This window comes from Nipponia nippon, unplaced genomic scaffold (assembly GCF_047370975.1).
Source record: "Nipponia nippon isolate SJK-2023a ecotype South Korea unplaced genomic scaffold, ASM4737097v1 scaffold_25, whole genome shotgun sequence".
Taxonomy (NCBI): domain Eukaryota; kingdom Metazoa; phylum Chordata; class Aves; order Pelecaniformes; family Threskiornithidae; genus Nipponia; species Nipponia nippon.
Window position 1 is genome coordinate 1,682,824 of NW_028262342.1, and position 19,683 is coordinate 1,702,506.

At 71.2% G+C, this 19,683-nt stretch overlaps 2 protein-coding genes across 3 annotated transcripts in view; one reads left to right on the forward strand and one right to left on the reverse strand.

Moving 5' to 3' along the window:
• The window catches only part of CELSR2 (cadherin EGF LAG seven-pass G-type receptor 2), a 32,204-nt gene extending 16,385 nt beyond the window's left edge, over positions 1 to 15,819 (forward strand). The window contains exons 17-35 of one of the 2 annotated variants that reach the window (XM_087761830.1): positions 123 to 217; positions 296 to 505; positions 2,115 to 2,298; positions 3,303 to 3,446; positions 4,028 to 4,274; positions 4,980 to 5,147; positions 5,853 to 5,979; positions 6,564 to 6,764; positions 7,311 to 7,485; positions 8,315 to 8,427; positions 8,508 to 8,584; positions 9,292 to 9,418; positions 10,817 to 10,939; positions 11,025 to 11,155; positions 12,125 to 12,213; positions 12,319 to 12,462; positions 13,292 to 13,489; positions 13,601 to 13,838; positions 15,318 to 15,819. In XM_087761830.1, coding sequence (XP_087617956.1) covers positions 123 to 217; positions 296 to 505; positions 2,115 to 2,298; positions 3,303 to 3,446; positions 4,028 to 4,274; positions 4,980 to 5,147; positions 5,853 to 5,979; positions 6,564 to 6,764; positions 7,311 to 7,485; positions 8,315 to 8,427; positions 8,508 to 8,584; positions 9,292 to 9,418; positions 10,817 to 10,939; positions 11,025 to 11,155; positions 12,125 to 12,213; positions 12,319 to 12,462; positions 13,292 to 13,489; positions 13,601 to 13,838; positions 15,318 to 15,345 — 2,819 coding nt within the window. In that variant the 3' untranslated portion in view covers positions 15,346 to 15,819. The remainder of the gene's footprint in view (positions 1 to 122; positions 218 to 295; positions 506 to 2,114; positions 2,299 to 3,302; positions 3,447 to 4,027; positions 4,275 to 4,979; positions 5,148 to 5,852; positions 5,980 to 6,563; positions 6,765 to 7,310; positions 7,486 to 8,314; positions 8,428 to 8,507; positions 8,585 to 9,291; positions 9,419 to 10,816; positions 10,940 to 11,024; positions 11,156 to 12,124; positions 12,214 to 12,318; positions 12,463 to 13,291; positions 13,490 to 13,600; positions 13,839 to 15,317) is intronic. The other variant, XM_087761831.1, reaches the window with a different exon arrangement.
• Positions 15,820 to 16,304: 485 nt separating this feature from the next.
• Positions 16,305 to 19,675, reverse strand: PSRC1 (proline and serine rich coiled-coil 1). Its single transcript, XM_087762374.1, has 7 exons — positions 19,617 to 19,675; positions 18,505 to 18,559; positions 18,361 to 18,418; positions 17,541 to 17,874; positions 17,210 to 17,366; positions 16,519 to 16,701; positions 16,305 to 16,351 (listed from the first exon to the last, which is right to left on the reverse strand). Exons 2-7 carry the CDS (start codon positions 18,518 to 18,520, stop codon positions 16,305 to 16,307), a joined length of 795 nt encoding a protein of 264 aa, XP_087618500.1. The 5' UTR covers positions 18,521 to 18,559; positions 19,617 to 19,675.
• Positions 19,676 to 19,683: the final 8 nt, after the last annotated feature.

Sequence of the window (19,683 nt, forward strand, 5' to 3'; positions counted from 1 at the left end):
ACCGCTGGGCCGGGGTACGAGGGTGGTGGCGCCGCTGGGCCGGGGCCGGGGTGGCGTGGCGTGACCCGGTGGTGTCACCGCTGGGCCGGGGCAGGGATGGTGACACCGCGGTGTCCCCGCAGGCACAGCGGTGCGGCACTGTGACGAGCACAAGGGCTGGCTGCCCCCCAACCTCTTCAACTGCAGCTCCCTGGCCTTCGCCGCCCTCCGGGGCTGGGTGAGCGGCGCGGGGGGGACGCGGGGACAGGGACGCCGCCACCACCGCGTCCCCGCTGACGGTGCCACCCCCTCCCAGGCAGAACGGTTGGCGCGGAACGACTCGGCGTTGGACCCGGCGCAGTCGCGCCGCGTGGCCCTGCAGCTGCACGACGCCACCCGCCGCACCGCCGCCTACTTCGGCAGCGACCTGCGCCTGGCGTACCGGCTGGCCAGCCGCCTGCTGCAGCACGAGAGCGCCCAGCGCGGCTTCCGCCTGGCCGCCACCCAGGACGTCCACTTCACCGAGGTGGGGCCCGACGTCGGGGTGATGGGCGCCCTCATGGGTGGGTGGGGGCAGGAGGCCTGACGCCGGGGTGATGGGCAGCCTTTGGAAGGGTGCCGGGGTGCCCCCTCCGTGCCCTGATCCGCAGTGGAGCGTGGGCTGGTGGAGGAGGCTGGACACCGGGGTGATGGGCACCCTCATGGGTGGGTTGGGGCAGGAGGCCTGACACCGGGGTGATGGGCACCCACCTGGCTGGGGTGCAGGGCGGTGGGGCAGGAGGCCTGACGCCGGGGTGATGGGCAGCCTTTGGAAGGGTGCCGGGGTGCCCCCTCCGTGCCCTGATCCGCAGTGGAGCGTGGGCTGGTGGAGGAGGCTGGACACCAGGGTGATGGGCACCCTCATGGGTGGGTGGGGGCAGGAGGCCTGACGCCGGGGTGTTGGGCAGCCTTTGGAAGGGTGCCGGGGTGCCCCCTCCGTGCCCTGATCCGCAGTGGAGCGTGGGCTGGTGGAGGAGGCTGGACACCGGGGTGATGGGCACCCTCATGGGTGGGTTGGGGCAGGAGGCCTGACGCCGGGGTGATGGGCAGCCTTTGGAAGGGTGCCGGGGTGCCCTCTCCATGCTCAGAGCTGCAGGGGAGCGTGGGCTGGTGGAGGAGGCCTGACGCTGGGGTGATGGGCACCCTCACGGGTGGGTTGGGGCAGGAGGCCCGACGCCAGGGTGATGGGCACCTTCATGGTGGGTGGGGAGTTTGTGGAGGAGGCCAGACACCAGGGTGATGGGCAGCCTTTGGAAAGGTGCCGGGGTGCCCCCTCCGTGCCCAGAGCTGCAGTGGAGGGTGGGCTGGTGGAGGAGGCCTGACACCAGGGTGATGGGCACCCTCGCGGAGGGGGCTGGTACAGGAGGCTGGATGCCAGGGTGATGGGCGCCTTCATGGGTGGGTTGGTGCAGGAGGCCTGATGCTGGGGTGATGGGCAGCCTTTGGAAGGGTGCTGGGGTGCCCTCTCCGTGCCCAGAGCTGCAAGGGAGCATGGGTTGGGGCAGGAGGCTGGATGCCAGGGTGATGGGCACCCTCATGGGTGGGCTGGTGCAGGAGGCCTGACACCAGCGTGATGGGCACCCTCATGGCAGGTGGGGCGTTTGTGGAGGAGGCCAGATGCCGGGGTGATGGGCAGCCTTTGGAAAGGTGCCAGCGTGCCCTCTCCATGCCCAGAGCGGCAGTGGAGGGTGGGCTGGTGGCAGGAGGCCTGATGCCAGGATGATGGGCACCCTTGCAGCTGGGCCTCTGCAAGAGGCTGGATGCCGGGGTGATGGGCACCCGCATGGGTGGGTTGATGCAGGAGGCTGGACGCCGGGGTGATGGGCACCCTCACGGAGGGGCTGGTGCAGGAGGCTGGATGCCGGGGTGATGGGCACCCGCATGGGTGGGTTGATGCAGGAGGCTGGATGCCAGGGTGATGGGCAGCCTTTCGGAAGGGGGTGCGTGCTGGGGCAGGGCACGGCTGGGAGCAGCTGGCAGTGCCGGGGTGCCCCCTCCACGCCATTATCCACCGGGGAGCGTGGCCTGGTGCAGGAGCCCCGACAGCAGGGTGACGGGCCCCCAGCGGCACTGCCCACCCCTGCCCGTCCCGGCAGAACCTGCTGCGGGTGGGCAGTGCCCTGCTGGATGCCAGCAACAAGCGGCACTGGGAGCTGATCCAGCAGACGGAGGGGGGCACGGCCTGGCTGCTGAAGCACTTTGAGGACTATGCCAGCGCCCTGGCGCAGAACATGCCCCAGACCTACCTCAGCCCCTTCACCATCGTCACCCCCAACATCGGTGAGCGGGGCCCCCCGGGGACGGGGACAGGCGTGCGCCTGGGGCAGGGGGTGCTGGGGACGTGGGCATGGGTGTGCCTGGGGACACGCGTGTGCTCCGGGGACGTCTGTGTGCTGGGGACATGCGTATCCCCAAGGACATGTGTGTGCTGGGGACATGCGTGTGCTCAGGGGACGTGTGTGTGCTGGGGACATGCGTATCCCCAAGGACACGTGTGTGCTGGGGACATGCGTGTGCCCAAGGACATGTGTGTGCTGGGGTCAGGGGCATGTGTGTGCCCAAGGACACGTGTGCTGGGGACATGGGCATGCGTGTGCCTGGGGGACACGTGTGTGCCTGGGGACACGTGTGTGCGTGGGACACGGACACATGTGTGCCCAGGGGACATGCGTGCACCTGGGGACACGTGTGTGCCCGAGGACACGTGTGCTGGGGACATGGGCATGCGTGTGCCTGGGGGATACGTGTGTGCCTGGGGACATGTGTGTGCGTGGGACACGGACACGTGTGTGCCCAGGGGACATGCGTGCACCTGGGGACACGTGTGTGCCCAAGGACACCTGTGCCCCTGGGGACATGGACGTGTGTGTGACTGGGGCTGTGGGCCCCTGCATGCTGAAGACTGGGGACATGTATGTGTCTGGGGACACATGTGTGACCAGGGACATGCGTGTGACCAGGCTTGTGGGCATGTGTGTGCCCAGGGGATGGGTATGTGCCAGGGAACACGGCTCTGCGTGTGCCCGGGGACATGGGCATGCGTGTGCCTGGGGACACGGACACGTGCAGCCTGGGGACATGAGTGCCATGTCCCTGCTACCTGTGTGCCCGGGGGACACACGTGTACCCAGGAACATGGGCACTTGTGTGCGTGCGTGCACTGGGGACGCTGCCACGCGTGCGCCCAGGGGACACGTACCCGGGGACCCGCACCGTGGGTGCCGGGTGCTGTGGGCGCAGGGCACGCGTGGTGCCGCGGGGCCCCGGGTGACGCGGTGCCGCAGTGGTGTCGGTGGTGCGGCTGGACAAGGGCAGCTTCGCGGGCGCCCGGCTGCCGCGGTACGAGGCGCTGCGGGGGGAGAAGCCCCCCGACCTGGAGACCACCGTCATCCTGCCCGACAGCGTCTTCCGGCCCCCCGAGGGCAGGCGTGAGTCCCGGGGGGTGACGGGGGGCTGGCGCAGGCTGGGGGGGGACCCCGCACATCCATGGGGACCCCGGTGTGGGGCTGGCAGGGTTGGGGACCCTGTTGCATCCATGGGGCTGGCAGGGTTGGGGGAACCCCCGTTTGGCCAGGGGGGGCTGGCACGACTGGGGACCCTGGCATGGGGCTGGCAGGGCTGGGGACCCCAGGATGGGGCTGGCAGGGTTGGGGGACCCTGGCATGGGGCTGGCAAGGATGGGGGGACCCCAGTGTGGCCATGGGGCTGGCAGGGTTGGGGGGGCCCTGGCATGGGGCTGGCAAGGATGGGGAGACCCCAGTGTGGCCATGGGGCTGGCAGGGCTGGGGACCCCAGGATGGGGCTGGCAGAGTTGGGGACACTGGTGTGGCCATGGGGCTGGCAGGGCTGGGGGGACCCTGGCATGGGGCTGGCAAGGATGGGGGGACCCCAGTGTGGCCATGGGGCTGGCATGGTTGGGGACACTGGCATGGGGCTGGCAGGGCTGGGGACACTGGCACGGCCGTGGCTCTGGCAGAGCATCATGCCAACCCCTGCCTGCGCACCCCAGACCCCTCTGCCGGGCACGGGCAGCCGCCACAGGGCGCGGGCGGGCAGGAGGAGGAGGAGGAGGAGGAGGAGGAGGATGAAGAGGCTGCAGAGGAGGCTGAGGAGGAGGAGGAGGAGGTGACCCTGGTGACCCGGCGCAAGCGGCACCCGGCGCTGGGCGAGGGCCAGGCCATCGCCAGCGTCATCATCTACCGCACCCTGGCCGGGCTCCTGCCCGAGCAGTACGACACCGACAAGCGCAGCCTCAGGTGCCCGCGGGACCGGGGGGCAGCGGGGGGGCACGGGGGGGCTGGGCAGGGTGCCCGTGGGTGCCAAGGCAAGGGAGGGCATCTCTGGGGTGCTGGGACAGGGGGTGGCCCAAGGGCATCCCCAGGAAAGGGTGCCCCTGGGGTGCTGGGAGAGGGAGGGTGCCCGTGGGGTGCCCAGGGGAGGGGGCACAGGGGGCTGGGAGGGTGTCCGTGGGGTGCCAGGGCGAGGGAGGGCATCTCTGGGGTGCTGGGAGATGGGAGGGGGCAAGGAGGGTGCCTGTGGGGTGTCCATGCATGGGGGCACGAGGGGCTGAGGAGGGTGCCCATGGGGTACCCAAGGGAGGGGGCACAGGGGGCTGGGGTGGGTGCTAGGGCGAGGGAGGGCATCTCTGGGGTGCTGGGAGATGGGGGGCCATGGGTTGCCCCCAGGGCGCCCAGGGATCCCCGGGGAGGGACTGGAAAGGGTGCCCCTGGGGTGCTGGGACAGGGAGGGTGCCCGTGGGGTGCCCAGGGGAGGGGGCACAGGGGGCTGGGCAGGGTGCCCATGGGTGCCAGGGTGAGGGAGGGAGTCTCTGGGGTGCTGGGACCTTGGGGACAAGGGGTGCCCCAGGGCATCCCCAGGAAAGGGTGCCCGTGGGGTGCTGGGGGGCCTGGGCACAGTGGGACCCCCTGCCTGGGGGGGGCCCTGACCCCGCCGCACCCCAGGGTGCCCAAGCGCCCCATCATCAACACGCCGGTGGTGAGCATCAGCGTGCACGCCGGCGGGGCGCGGGCGCCGCGGGTGCTGGCCAAGCCCATCACCCTCCAGTTCCGGCTGCTGGAGACCCAGGAGCGCTCCAAGCCCATCTGCGTCTTCTGGAACCACTCCCTGCTGTGAGCGGGGGACGGGGACACCCCGGGGGGACAGGGGACATGGGGACGGGGCGGGGTGGGTGCCCTGATCGGCAGGGAGGGGGTGGCACATGGTGGGAAGCCTTGTCCTTGGGGGGCACGGGTGGGTGGCATGGGGACGGGGCCGTGTCCAGCAGCCCTGACCCTGGTGGGTGACACGGGGACGGGGCTGTGGGGTGGCATCCCTGGTGCTGGTGGCCGGGTGGGTGGCATGGGGACAGGGCTGTGGGGTGGCATCCCTGTCCTGTTAGGTGACATGGGGACAGGGTCACGCTGGGTGGCCCAGGCCCCGATGGGTGACACGGGGACGGGGCCGTGGGGTGGCATCCCTGGTGCTGGTGGCCGGGTGGGTGGCATGGGGACAGGACATTAGGGTGGCAGCCCTGTCCCTGGTGTCACAAGTGGGTGCCAGAGGGACAGGGCCACACTGGCCAGCCCAGCCACTGGTGCCATGGGTGGGTGGCAGGGACAGGGTGCCGGCGGGTGTCCCTGGGCGGGGTGGGTGTCTGGGCAGTGGCCGAGGGTGCCGGTGGGTGTCCCCGGGCGGGGTGGGTGTCCCCGGCGGTGGCCGAGGGTGCCGGTGGGTGTCCCCGGGGGGGGTGGGTGTCCCCGGCGGTGGCCGAGGGTGCCGGTGGGTGTCCCCGGGCGGGGTGGGTGTCCCCGGCGGTGGCTGAGGTGCCGGCGCAGGGCGGGCGGCGCGGGCGGCTGGTCGGCGCGGGGCTGCGAGGTCGTCTTCCGCAACCGGAGCCACGTCAGCTGCCAGTGCCACCACCTCACCAGCTTCGCCGTCCTCATGGACATCTCCCGCCGCGAGGTGGGGCCCGGGGGGACCCAGGGGACATGGGGGGACACGGGGGGATCCGGGGCACCCGGGGGACACGGGGGGACATGGGGGGACCCAGGGGGGCCTGGAGCGTGGGGGTGACCCGGTGGCAGGGCCCTGGGGCACGGACATGGGGCACAGAGGGGACGGGGGTGGCAGGAGGGGCCCTGCTGGGGGGCGGGGCTGTAAGGTGGCAGGGGCGGGGCTTGCAGTAAGGGGGAGGGGACAAGGGGGCAGGCGGGGCTTGGGAGAAGGGGAGGGGTCAAGTGGGGTGGGATTGGGGATGGCCTATGGGGTGGGGCTGAGAAAGGTGGGAGGGGCTCCAAGGAGGGGTGGGGCCGTGCAGGGTGGGTGGGGTTCCCGGGGGCGGGGCTGAGCGACGTGGGCGGGGTTTCCCGTGGGTGTGGCATTGTGGGCGGGGCTTCCCAGCAGCAGGGCCCAGGCACTGTGTGCCTATAAGGAAGGGGCATGGCGGATGTGGCTGGGGGGGGGGCGTGTCCCCGGTGGGCGTGTCCCCGGTAGGCGTGTCCCCGGTGGGCGTGTCTCCCTGAGGGGCGCGTCTCGGGGTGCCGCAGAACGGGGAGATCCTGCCGCTGGCGGCCTTGACCTACGCCTCGCTGGGGGTGGGGCTGGCGGGGCTGCTGCTGGCCGTGCTGGCGCTGGGGGGGCTGCGGGGGCTGCGCTCCAACCGCCACAGCATCCGCCGCCACGCCGCCACCGCCCTGCTGCTGGCCCAGCTCCTCTTCCTCCTCGGCATCAACCAGGCCGAGCTGCCGGTGCGCGGGCGGGGGGCGGGGCGGGGCGAGGGGGCGGGGCTGGGGGGTGGGGCATGGGGAGCAAGGGGTTGTGGTGGGTGGGGCTGCTGGGGGCGGGGCTGAAGTGGGTGGGGGCCAAGCATTGGGCGGAGCTGTGGTGGGCTGGGCCTAAGAGGGTGGGGCCTCTCAAAGGGGGTGGGGCCCTCAAAGGGGGTGGGGCCTCTCAAAACAGGTGGGGCTCTCAAAGAGGGTGAGGCTCTCAAGGGGGTGGGGCTCTTGAAGGGGCGGGGCTCTCAAGGGGGTGGGTCCTCTCAAAGGGGTGGGGCCATCAAAGGGGTGGGGTCATCCATGGGGAGGAGCTCCCGGGGGCTAATGTGGGGGTGGGGCAACAGTGAGGGGTGTGGCTTTCATGGGCGGGGCTGCAGAGGGGGCGGGGCTCCAGGGAGGCAGTGCACGTGGTTTGCCTGGGCGGGGCTCCCGCGGGCGGGGCGGGGGTGGGTGTGGCTGCCGGGGGGGTCGTGGCTCCCCGCGGCTGGGCGGGGCAGTGACGCGGGGGGCGGGGCGCAGCTGGCGTGCACGGTGGTGGCCATCCTGCTGCAGTTCCTCTACATGAGCGCGGTGGGCTGGGCGCTGCTGGAGGGGCTGCACCTCTACCGGCGCCGCAGCGAGCCCCGCCACGTCGACCGCGGGCCCATGCGCTTCTACCACGTCCTGGGCTGGGGGCTGCCCGCCTTCATCACCGGTGAGGCCACGCCCACTGCGCCGGGACACGCCCCCTCGCCCCTGACCCCGCCCCCCGGGAGCACCCACCTCCACCTGGGTCAACACGCTGTGGGTGGCCACGCCCCTTATAGGGTTTGGACACGCCCCTTAGAGAGTTGACCACACCCTTTCTAGTGTTTGACCACGCCCCTTCTAGGGTTTGGTCACGCCCCCTTCCAGGCCTTAGCCCTGTCCCATTCTAGGGTTTGGCCACGCCCCTTCTAGGATTTGACCACGCCCCTTCCACGGTTTGGTCACGCCCCCTTCCAGGATTTAGCCCTGTCCCATTCTAGGGATTGGCCACGCCCATTTCTAGGTTTGGTCACGCCCCTTCTACTGTTTGGCTCCACCCCTTCTAGGGTTTGGTCACGCCCCTGAACCATCTCCTCCAATCAGTCTAGTGCAGGGTGGGGTCCTCTCCCTGACCCCGCCCCCAAAGTTTATAGCCCCGCCCCCAACAGCACAGCCCTGCCTCTAATGGTATAGCCCTGCCCCCACAGGACTAGCCCCCCCCCAACAGTACATCCCTGTTTGTAAGTGTATAGCCCCGCCCCCAGAGTATAGCCCCGCCCTCATCCACCATAGCCCTGCCCCAAAGTGTATAACCCCGCCCTTCATTCTTAGAACCGCCCCCAGGTCCATAGCCCCGCCCCCACTCCATAGCCCCACCCCGAAGCACATAGCCACCGCCCCAGCCCTGCCCCACCCGCATGTCATTCCGTGCCCCGCCCGCCTTAGCCCCGCCCCTCCCGCCTTAGCCCCGCCCCCTGCGGCTCGGCCCCGCCCCTGAGCCGCGCCTGTGGGGGCAGGGCTGGCGGTGGGGCTGGACCCCGAGGGCTACGGCAACCCCGACTTCTGCTGGCTCTCCATCCACGACAGCCTGGTCTGGAGCCTGGCGGGGCCCATCGCCTGCGCCGTGGCCGTGCGTATGGGGGCCTGGGGGGGCGCCCGGGGCACCCATGGGTGCCTGCCCCCCGCCCGCTCACCCCTCTGCACCCGCAGGTCAGCATCTTCTTCCTCGTGCTGGCAGCCAGGGCCACCTGCGCCAGCCCGCAGGGCTTCGAGAAGAAGGGCACGGCGTGAGTCACGCGGGCGGTGCGGCACCCATGGGTGGCAGGGGGGGGCACGGGGGCTGGGGCACCCATGGGTGGTAGGGGGACATGGGGAGCTGGGGCACCCATGGTTGGCAGGGGGGCACGAGGGGCTGGGGCACCCATGGGTGGTGAGGTCTGGGGAGCTAGGGCACCCATGGGAGTCAGGGGGATGTGGAGTGATGGGGCATTCAGGAGGGCACAGGGTGCATGGGTGCCCCTGGCTGGCAGGGGGGCACGGGGGGCTGGGGCACCCATGGGTGGCAGGGGGGCACGGGGGACTGGGGCACCCATGGGTGGCAGGGGAGGCATGGGGGGCTGGAGCACCCATGGGAGGCAGGGGGGGCACGGGGGACTGGGGCACCCATGGGTGGCAGGGGAGGCATGGGGGGCTGGAGCACCCATGGGAGGCAGGGGGGGCACGGGGGACTGGGGCACCCATGGGTGGCAGGGGGATACGGGGGGCTGGGGCACCCCTGGGTGGCAGGGGCCATGGGGTGTAGGGACACCCCTGGGTGGCAGAGGGGCACAGGGTGCTGAGGTCCCCATGGGTGGCAGGGGCACACGGAGGATGTGGGGCACCCATGGGTGGCAGGGCAGATGTGGTGCCCATGGGGGAGCACAGGGCCGCGGGCAGGGCTGCGGGCAGGGCTGCGGGCAGGGCCGCGGGCAGGGGCTGACGGCGGTGCCCCCAGCTCCGGGCTGCAGACGGCGGTGGTGGTGCTGGCGCTGCCCAGCCTGGCCTGGCTCCTGGCCCTGCTCTCCGTCAACAGCGACGCCCTCCTCTTCCACTACCTCTTCGCCATCTCCAACTGCCTCCAGGTGCTCGGGGTCCCCTATAGCCCCCATACCCCCCCCGCCCCTACACCCCCTACACAGCTTCTGTGCCCCTGTGCCCCCACGCCTCCCTGTACCTTCTGCTCCCTGTACCTCCCTGCAGCCTGTGCTCCCTATACGTCTCTATGCCCCTATAGTTCCCTATGTCCCCTATAGCTCCTCATGCCCCTATACCTCCCCATGCCCCTGTACCTCCCCATGCCCCCGTACCTCCCCATGTTCCCTATACTTCCCTATGTTTCTATACCTCCACATGCCCCCGTATCTCCACGTGCCTCTTACACCTTCCTGCAGCCCCTGTATCCTTTGCATCCCTCTGCTCCCTATACGTCCCTGTGCCCCTATACCTCCCTGTGCCCCTACACCCCCCATGCCCCCTATACCCCCCTGTGCCCCTACACCCCCTTACCCCTTCTTTACCCCATCCCCCTCTGCCCACCCCACCTCTTTCCTCCCTATAGCACCCTATAGCACCCTATAGCTCCATCCCCCATACCCGTGTCACCCCATACCCCCCCGCACCCTGATACGTTCCTGTACCCCTGCGTCCCCTGGCACCGTGCCCCTCCCCTATGGCCGCCCAGCTGGGGACACCCACGGGGGCACGGGGTGGGGGGAGATAGGGCAGGGGGCACCCCAGGAATGAGCCCCTCTCCTGGTGGGTGCCCAGTGGGTGGCAGAGGGCCCTCACCTGTTTGGGGGGGGCACCCGGTGGGCACGGGGGGTCCACCCTGTTAGGGGTGCCGATGGGGGGCACCCAGTGGGTATGGGGGGGGTCCCTCACTATGTTCAGGGTGCCAATGGGGGCACCCAGTGGGCATGGGGGGGGCCTTGCCCTGTCTGGGGTGCGAGCGGGGGCACCCAGTGGATTTGGGAGCGGTCCCTCACCCTGTCTGTATGTGGATGGGGGGCACCCAGTGGGGACGGGGGGTCCATTGCCGTGGCTGGGGTGCCGATAGGGGGCACCCGGGGGGATGTGGGGTCCTTCCCTATGTTCAAGGTGCCAATGGGGGCACCCAGTGGGCACGGGGGGGGCCCTTGCCCTGTTTGGGAGGCCAGTGGGGGGCACCCAGTGGGTGTGGGGGGGTCCCTTGCCATATCCAGGGTGCCAATGGGGGGCACCCAGTGGGCATGGGGATCCCTCACCCTGTTAGGGGTGCCGATGGGGGGCACCCAGTGGGTGTGGGGGGGTCCCTCACCCTGTCCTGGGTGCCAGTGGGGGGTACCCAGCAGGCATGGGGAGTCTCTTGCCTTGTCCAGGGTGCCAACGGGGGGCACCCAGTGGGTATGGGGGGACCCTCGACCAGCATGGGGTGCCGGTGGGGTCCCCCGCAGCGTGCAGCTGGCACCCCCCATGCCCACGCGCCCCCCCTCTCACCCCAGGGCCCCCTCATCTTCCTCTTCTGCGTGGTGCTGAGCAAGGAGGTGCGGCGGAGCCTGCGGCTCAGCTGCGCCCGCAGGCGCGGCCACGACCCCACCTTGGCCACCAAATCCACCCTGACCCCCGTGAGTGCCGGGGGGGTCGGGGGGGGGGCGGGGCGGCGAGGGGCTGCCACCCGCCACGGCCATGATGTCCCCGTCCCCGTGGCAGGCCTATGGCTGTGACAGCACCTACGTGGCGGGGCGGCTGTACCCGGCACCTGCCGGCGGCTCCACCGGCTCCCTGCACAGCACCGCGCGCTCCGGCAAGAGCCACCACAGCTACATCCCCTTCGTGCGCCGGTACCGCAGCGGGACGGTGACGTGTCGGGGGGCGGCAGGGTGCAGGGGGGGGCGGCAGGGTGGTGGGGTGGTGGCATGGCGGCATGGTGGCGGGGTGGCCCAGTACTGGGGTGGCAAGGTGGCAGGATGATGGGGTGGTGGGGTGGTGGCATGGCGGCACGGTTGCAGGGCGGCACGGTGGCAGGGTGGCACGGTACTGGGGTGGCAGGGTAGTGGGTTGGTGGGGTGTCATGGCAGCACGGTGGCAGGGTGGTGGGGTGGCATGATGCTGGGGTGGTGGGATGACGGGGTGGTGGGATGGCAGGGTGATCGGTTGGTGGCATGGCAGCGTGGTGGCACGGTACTGGGGTGGCAGGATGCCGGCGTGACGGGTTGGTGGCATGGCAGCACAGCGGCAGGGTGGTGGGGTGGCACGGTACTGGGGTGGCAGAGTGATGGGTTGGTGGGGTGGCAGGGTGGCGTGGTACTGGGGTGGCAAGGTGGCAGGATGATGGGTTGATGGGGTGGTGGCATGGCAGCGTGGTGGCCTAGTGGCACAGTACTGGGGAGGCAGGGTGATGGGTTGGTGGGGTGGCATGGCAGCACGGTGGCAGGGTGGCACGGTACTGGGGTGGCATGATGGCAGGGTGATGGGTTGGTGGCATGGTGGCAGGGTGATGGGACGGATGGAGGAGTGGCACGGTGGCAGGGTGGTGGGGTGACGGGGTGGTGGGGTGGCACGGCGGCACGGTGGCAGGGTGGCAAAATAACGGGGCGGCAATATGGCAGGGCGGTGGGTTGGTGGCACGGTGGCAGGGCGGTGGGGTGACGGGGTGGGTGGCAGAGCGGTGGGGTGGCGAGGCAGTGGGGCAGCGTGGGGGTGGAGCGGTGGGGTGACGGGGTGGGTGGCGTGACGGCAGGGTGGCAATGTGGCAAGGTGGCGGGGTGGCCGCTGGGTGCCGCTGGGTGCAGGTGTCCCCTCTCTGGCAGGGAGGACTCGGGGCTGGCGGGCAGCCCGGGGCAGCGGGCGCTGGCCGAGGCCGGGGGGCTCTTCCTCGACGCCCAGGACCAGCCCGAGGGTAAGGCCACCACGCATGCGATGAGTGCGCCCGGCCTCGGCCCAGCTGGTTGGGTGGGGGGGGTGTCCCCGGGCACCCCCTGACCTGTCCCCTGCCACCCCGCAGAGCACGACACGGACTCGGACAGTGACCTGTCGCTGGAGGACGACCGGAGCGGCTCCTACGGCTCCACGCACTCCTCCGAGAGCGAGGACGAGGCCCCCGCCGCCGGCTGGGACACCCTGCCCGGGCCCCCCCTGCCCGCCCCCGGTAACGGCACCCGGGGGGCACCCAGCGGGGATGGGGGGCCCTCACCCTGGCCGGGGGCACGCGGTGGGGATGGGGGGGGGGTGCCTTGCCCTGTCCGTATGTGGATGAGGGGCACCCAGGGGCTCAGGGGTGGTGATGGGGGGGCACCCAGTCGGTTTGGGGGGGTCCTTTACCCTGTCCGGGAGCACCCAGTGGGGATGTGCGGGTCCCTTGCCTTGTCTGTATGTCGATGAAGGGCACCCAGTGGGCTCAGGGGGTCCCGTGCCCTGGCTGGGGTGGTGATGGGGGGGCACCCAGTCTGTTGGGAGGGTCCCTTGTGCTGCCTTGGGTGCTGGGGGGGCACCCAGTGGGTACAGCGGGGGTCCCTCACCCTGTCTGGGGGCACCCAGTGGGGACGGGGGGTCCATTGCCCTGGCTGGGGTGCCGATGGGGGGCACCCAGTGGGTATGGGGGGTCCCTCACTATGTTCAGGGTGCCGATGGGGGGCACCCAGTGGGCATGGGGGGGCCTTCGCCCTGTCCGTATGTGGATGGGGGGCACCCAGGGGCTCAGGGATGGTGATGGGGGGGCTCCCAGTCGGTTTGGGGGGTCCCTTACCCTGTCTGGGGGCACCCAGTGGATACAGGGGTTCCCTTGCACTGTCTGGGGTGCTGAGGGGGGAACCAGTAGGTTTGGGAGGGGTCCCTCACCCAGTCTGGGGTACCAATGGGGGGCGCCCAGTGGGCTTGGGGGGGGTCCCTTGCCCTGTCCAGGGTGCCAGGGGGGCACCCAGTGGGAATGGGTGGGGGTCCCTCGCCCTGCCCGTCCCAGCAGCCCCCCCCGCCCGCAGGTGACAGCCTGGTGGCCCCAGGGCCGTACTGGCCGGGGGAGTTCGTGACGACGGCCAGCGAGAGCGAGGGGCAGGGGGGCAGCGAGACCCTGCGGGTGGAGCCGGCGGGGGGCGAGGGACCCCCCCGGGGCGACCCCCCCCGCCCCAACGGCGAGGCGCTGCCCCGGGACCCCCCGCTGCTGCCCCATCCCCACAAAGGTACGGGGTGCCCCGCACCCGAGCGGGTGCCATGGGGTGGGGGGGCACCACAAGGCTGGGCCACCCCCCCCCCCCAAAAAAACCCCTGGGTGATGCCCCCCCACCCCGCAGGCATCCTGAAGAAGAAGTGCCTGCCACCCATCAGCGAGCGGGGCAGCACCCAGCGCCTCGGGCCCCCCCCGCCGCCCCCCGCGGGCACCGCCGCCTCCTCGGGCAGCGAGGGCAGCAGGGTGGGGGGCACCCCGGCCCCCCGCCCCCGCCAGACCCTGCAGGAGCAGCTCAGCGGCGTCACCCCCATCGCCATGAGCATCAAGGCGGGCACCGTGGACGAGGACTCCTCCGGCTCCGAGTGAGTGCCCGACCAGCGGGTGCCAGGGTGCCCGATGGGTGCGAGGGCGGCTGTTGGATGACCGTCGGTGCCAGGGTTCCCATTGGGCACCCATTGGGTGCAAGGGTGGCTGTTGGGTGCAAGGGTGCTCCTTGGGCAGCCATCGGGTGCAAGGGCAAGTGTTGGGTGCCTGTTAGGTGCCAGGGTTCCTCTTGGGTGCCCATTGGGTGCAAGGGTGGCTGTTGGGTGACCATCGGTGCCAGGGTTCCCATTGGGCACCCCTTGGGTGCAAGGGTGGCTGCTGGGTGCCCATTAGGTGCCAGGCTTCCCATTGGGTGCAAGGGTGGCTGTTGGGTGACCGTTAGGTGCCAGGGTTCCTCTCGGGTGGCCATTGGGTGATAGGGTGAACATTGGGTTTGAGGGTGCCTGTTGGGCACCCATCAAGTGCCAGGGCTCCCATTGGGCACCCACTGGGTGCAAGGATGGTTGTTGGGTGGAAGGGTGCCTGTTGGGTGCCCATTAGGTGCCAGGGTTCCTGTTGGGTGCTTATCGGGTGCCAGGGTTCCCATTGGGCACCCATTGGGTGCAAGCGTGGCTGTTGGGTGCAAGGGTGCCCATTGGGTGCTCATTAGGTGCAAGGGTGGCTGTTGGGTGAGCGTCGGGTGCCAGGGTTCCTCTTGGGTGCCCATTGGGTGCCCATTAGGTGCCAGGATTCCCATTGGGCACCCCTTGGGTGCAAGGGTGCCTTTTGGGTGCACATCATGTGCAAGGGTGCCCGCTGGGTTTGAGGTTGTCCATTGGGTGCCATTGGGTGTAGGGGTGCACAATGGGTTTGAGGGTGCCTGTTGGGCATCAGGGTGCCCATTGGGTGCTCAGTGGGTCCAAACCGGGTGTGAGGGTGCCCATTGGGTGCCAGGGTGCCCATTGGGTGCTCATTGAGTGTAAGGGTGCCCATTGGGTGTGAGGGTTCCCATTGACTGTCCATTGGGTGCCCACTGAGTGTTGGGGTGCCCATTAGGTGCCAATTGGGTGCCAGGGTGCTCACTGGGTGCCCATCAGGTCTAACAGTGCCCATTGGGTGCCCATGGACTGTCCATTGGGTGCCCACTGGGTGCAACGGTGCCCACTGGGTGCCCATCAGGTCCACTGAGTGCCTGTTGGGTGCCCATGGGGTGTTGGTGTGCCCGTTGGATGCTGTTGGGTGCCTGTGGGGTGTTGGTGTGCCCGTGGGGTGTTGGGGTGCCAGTTGGGTGCCGTTGGGTGCCCATGGGGTGTTGGGGTGCCCACGGGGTGCTGTTGGGTGCCCATAGGGTGTTGGTGTGTCCATGGCGTGCCCATGGGGTGTTTGGGTGCCCGTTGGGTGCCCATTGGGTGCTGTTGGGTGCCCATGGGGTGTTGGGGTGCCCGGGGGGGCCGGGCTGGCGTGGGGGTGGGTGCGGGGGGCTCCCTGCCCGTGGGTGCTAACCCTCCCTCTTCTCTCCCCCCCGCCCCCCCCCCCAGATTTCTGTTTTTTAATTTTCTCCATTAACCCGCGGGGGCCGGGGGGCTCCTCCCCCCCCCCCTCCATCTCCCCCCGGCCGGGCGAGCGCTGGGTGCTGCGGGCGCGGAGGGCACCCTGGCACCCGCCTCGCCCCCCATCACGCATCCGTCTGTCTTGTTTTTTATTCCCCCCCCCCTTGTGCCCCCCCCCTGCCCGTCTGTCCGTCCGTCCGTCCGTCCACCCCCCCGCCTCCAGGAGCGACGAGACCTCCATCTAACGGGGACCCCCTGCCCGTGTCACCGCGCCGGGGACACCGGGACGGGGGGGGTGGCACCGGGATGGGGAGGGCCACCGAGATGGGGGGGAGCCACCAAGATGGCGGGGGGGCCACCAAGATGGGGGGGCACAGAGCCACAGACACACACCCCCCCCCCCCCATTGCACTTTGGATCCTGGCAGGGATTTGCCCCCCCACCCTCCGTTGGCACCCTGGAGGGGATGTGGCATTGGGTGCCCCCCACCCTGCCCCCCCAGCATCACCCACAGCCCCCTGCCCGGTGGAGGGTTTTATTTAAAAAAGACATGAAAAATACAAAAAAAAAAAAAAAAGAGGCTATACCCCCCCTCCCCCCCATGGTGCCACCCTCCCCCGGGGGGGGGGAGTTGGGGGTGCAGGGATTTCTGCCCCCTCCCCCCCCCCAATACTTTGCCCGCCCCAGGGGTGAGGCGCAGGCGGTGGCACCCAGGGGTGGGTGGCAGCCGGTGGGGGGGTGTTGGGGGGGGGGTGAGGGACCCTTGGGTGCTGGGGGGGTTGGGGGGGGGTTTCCTACTGCTGCCGTGACCTTTTGTAATTAAAGCAAAATCCAACCTGCGCCTCTGCCTCCTCCCTGGGGGGGCCCCAGTCCTGCCGCCCCCCGTGCCTTAGTTTCCCCAGTTCCCCCCCTTCCTCACCCATGCACCAGGACGGGGGGGTCCAGGCACCCCGAGCTCCTCCGGGTGGGGGGGGGTCACCTCGGGGTGCTGCTCACCGCCGTCTTCCGGGGGGCGGAGGCGGCTGGGGGGGGGGCCGGGTTTGCACCCCGAGGCAGCGGCCGGGGGGGCCGCCCGCGCCGCCCCCGCACCTGCAGAGGGGAGAGCAGCCATGGGGCCTGGGGAAACTGAGGCACGGGGGGGGGCAACCCTCTGTGTGTGTGTGCCCCCCCGAGCAGCACCCATCCTTACCTCTGGGCGCGGGTGCCCTCCCGCCCGGGGCTGCCCCCCCCGCCGGGGTCCGGCCGGGCGCCCTGGGGATGGCGCTGGGTGCCGGGGGGTGGCCAGAGGGGACGGGGACGGCGGCGGCCCTGGCGCGGGGCTGGCGGGCGGCAGGGGGGCAGGGGGCTGCGCCCCCCCTCGCCTTCGGCTGGCCTGGGGAGAGAGGGGGGCGTGGGGGCGCGGCGGGGGCACCCTGAGCCCCCCCAGCCCGCGGAGGGGCGTGGGGGCGGCTTTGGCACCCGCTGGGCCCCAGGGTGCTGGATCCCTGGTGGGGCTTGGCTCCCCTTCTGCCCCATGGCTTGGGTGCCCCATGGTTTGGGTGCCCCGTGGTTTGGGTGCCCCATGGTTTGGGTGCCCCATGGTGTGGGTCCCCATGGTTTGGGTGCCCCATGGCGTGGGTGCCCCTTGGCACAGGTGCCCCATGGTTTGGGTGCCCCATGGTGTGGGTCCCCATGGCGTGGGTGCCCCATGGCACGAGTGCCCCATGACGTGGGTCCCCATGGTTTGGGTGCCCCATGGCGTGGGTGCCCCATGGCACAGGTGCCCCATGGTTTGGCTGCCCCATGGCGCGACTGCCCCCCACCCAAGGAGCTGCCCAACGCCCGGGTTGTCCCCGTCCCTCTCCCGGTCCCCATCCCCGTGTCCCCCGCAGAGCCGGTACCTGCTGTCCCCACCCGCGGGGGCTCTGCCTTGCCCCGGCTCCCAGCCCCCTGCCCCTGGGGTGGGCAAGGCCGGGGGGCACCCGCCCGGCTGGGGGGGGCCACCCTGGCAGCGGGGGGTCCCTTCGGCGCCGCTGGGGGGTGGCAGCTGGGCGAGACCTGGAGGGGGGACAGGGACACTGCTCACCGGCTGCCCGCCACCCGGCCGCGGTGGCCCTCCTGGGGACATGAGGGTGGCACTCGGAGCCCCCCACCCCAAGATGGGGTTGGGGGGGGGGGGGGGGGCTTCAGCCCTGGCGTGGGAGCGCTGGGCCCCCCCAAGGTGTCACCTACCTTCCGGGTGCCGTTGGTGGCAGCGGTGACACCCCGGGGCTTGGCGGGGGTCCGGGTGACGGCGGCGGTGGCGGGGGACCCCCGCGACTCGACGGTGGGCAGCAGCGCCCGCACCGGGCTGTCCTTCACCACGAAGGTCTCGCGGCGGGGGCTGCGGGGGCTGCGGGGGGCACCGGAGGGGACCGGGGGTGGCAGGTGACATCGCTCCAGCTGTGCCGCCAGGCGCGTGGCCTCCCGCACCATCTCCTCCAGCCGGGCGCCGCGCAGGGGGCTCCAGCGCCCGCTGTCCCCCCCGTCCCCCGCCGGGTCCTCGTCCTCCTCATCTTCCTCCCGGCTGCGGGGTGAAGGCCAGCGTTAGCCACGTCCCGTGTCACCCCCATGTCCCCCACTGGCATGGCCAGGAGGTGGCATGTGTCCCCCTTGCCACCCAGGATGCCATCCATGGGGTGGCATGTCCCCCACAAGCCCATGGATGGGGTGGCATGTCCCCATGTCCCCCAGGACCCTATTCATGGGATGTCATGTCCCCAGTGTCCCTGGCCATGGGGTGGCATGTCCCCATGTCCCCCCAGGACCCTGTTCACAGGGTGGCATGTCCCCAGTGTCCCCGGCCATGGGGTGGCATGTCCCCCATGTCCCCCAGGACCCTGTTCACAGGGTGGCACGTCCTCAGTGTCTCCAGCCATGGGGTGGCATGTCCCCCATGTCCCCCAGGACTCTGTTCATGGGGTGGCATGTCCCCAGTGTCCCCGGCCACGGGGTGGCATGTCCCCCATGACGCCATTAAGGGGGTGGGATGTCCTCCACGTCCCCCCCTCACCTGTCAGAAGGGGACAGGAACCCGAAGTCGAAGCTCTCCTCGGTGACAAAGCGGACATCTGGGAGGGACACAGGGGGTGAGCCCCGGCCCCCCAGCACCGGGGGGGGACACACGGGGGGGACGCGGTGCTGGCACTGTCCCTACCTCGCTCCTCGGCCATCGCCTCCGCCTCGGCCCGCGGCGCCGGCACAGGGGTGGCCTGGTGGCGAGGGGGGGTGACCCACGGACCCCACCCGTGTCCCCGTCCCCCCCAGGTCCCAGACCCCCGGTGGGGCACCCGGGTGGCACCGGCCAGCGCCCGGGGACGGCACCCGCCGGTGCCAGGGACAATCAGGGCTTTGTGCCACCGGGGATGGCACCGCCGGCGCGGGCACGGTGCGGCCTGGGGGGGCCAAAGCGGGGGACCCCCAGCCAGGGAACCCCCAGCCCCGCACCCCAACCCCTGGGGGACCCCAGCCCCACACCGGGGGTCCCAGCCCCACACCCTGAGCCCAGGGGGACCCCAGCCCCACACTGGGGGACCCCAGCCCCACACCCTGAGCTCAGGGGGGGTCCCAGCCCCCGGGGGGGGTCCCAGCCCCGCATCCTGAGCCCAGTGGGGTCTCAGCCCTGAACCCCAAATTCCGGGGGACCCCAGCCCCGCACCCTGGGCCCAGGGGGGGTCCCAGCCCCACACGAGGGGACCCCAGCCCCACAGTGGGGGGGTCCCATCCCCGCACCCTGATCCCCAGGGACCCCAGCCCCACACCCTGAGCCCGGGGGGGGGTCCCAATCCCGCACCCCAACCCCTTGGGGACCCCACCCCACACCAGGGGGGGATCCCAGCCCCGCACCCCGATCCCGGGGGGTCCCAGTCCCACACCGGAGGACCCCATCCCCACACTGGGGGGGTCCTATCGCCCCACCATCAGCCCTGGGGGGGTCCCGGCCCCCATTGGGGCGATCCCAGCCCCGCATCCCGAACCCTGGGGGGTCCCAGCCCCGCACCGAGGGGTCCCAGCCCCACATCCCAATACCGGGGTGTCCCAGTCCCACACCGGGGGCGGTCCCAGCCCCGCACCCCGATCCCGGGGGGTCCCAGCCCCACATCGAGGGGGCCCAGCCCCCCACCACGAGCCCTGGGGGGGTCCCAGCCCCCACTGGGGGGTTCCCAGCCCCACACCGACGGGTCCCAGCCCCGCACCCCGTTCCCGGGGGTCCCGTCCCCCGCCTCCGCTCCCCCCCGCTCCGCTCCCGCCCCCCCCCTCCCCGCTCACCGCCGCCCGCGCGCGCGGAGGGGGGCGTGTCCCGGCGGCGGGGGCGTGGCCCTCGTTCGAATTCCCC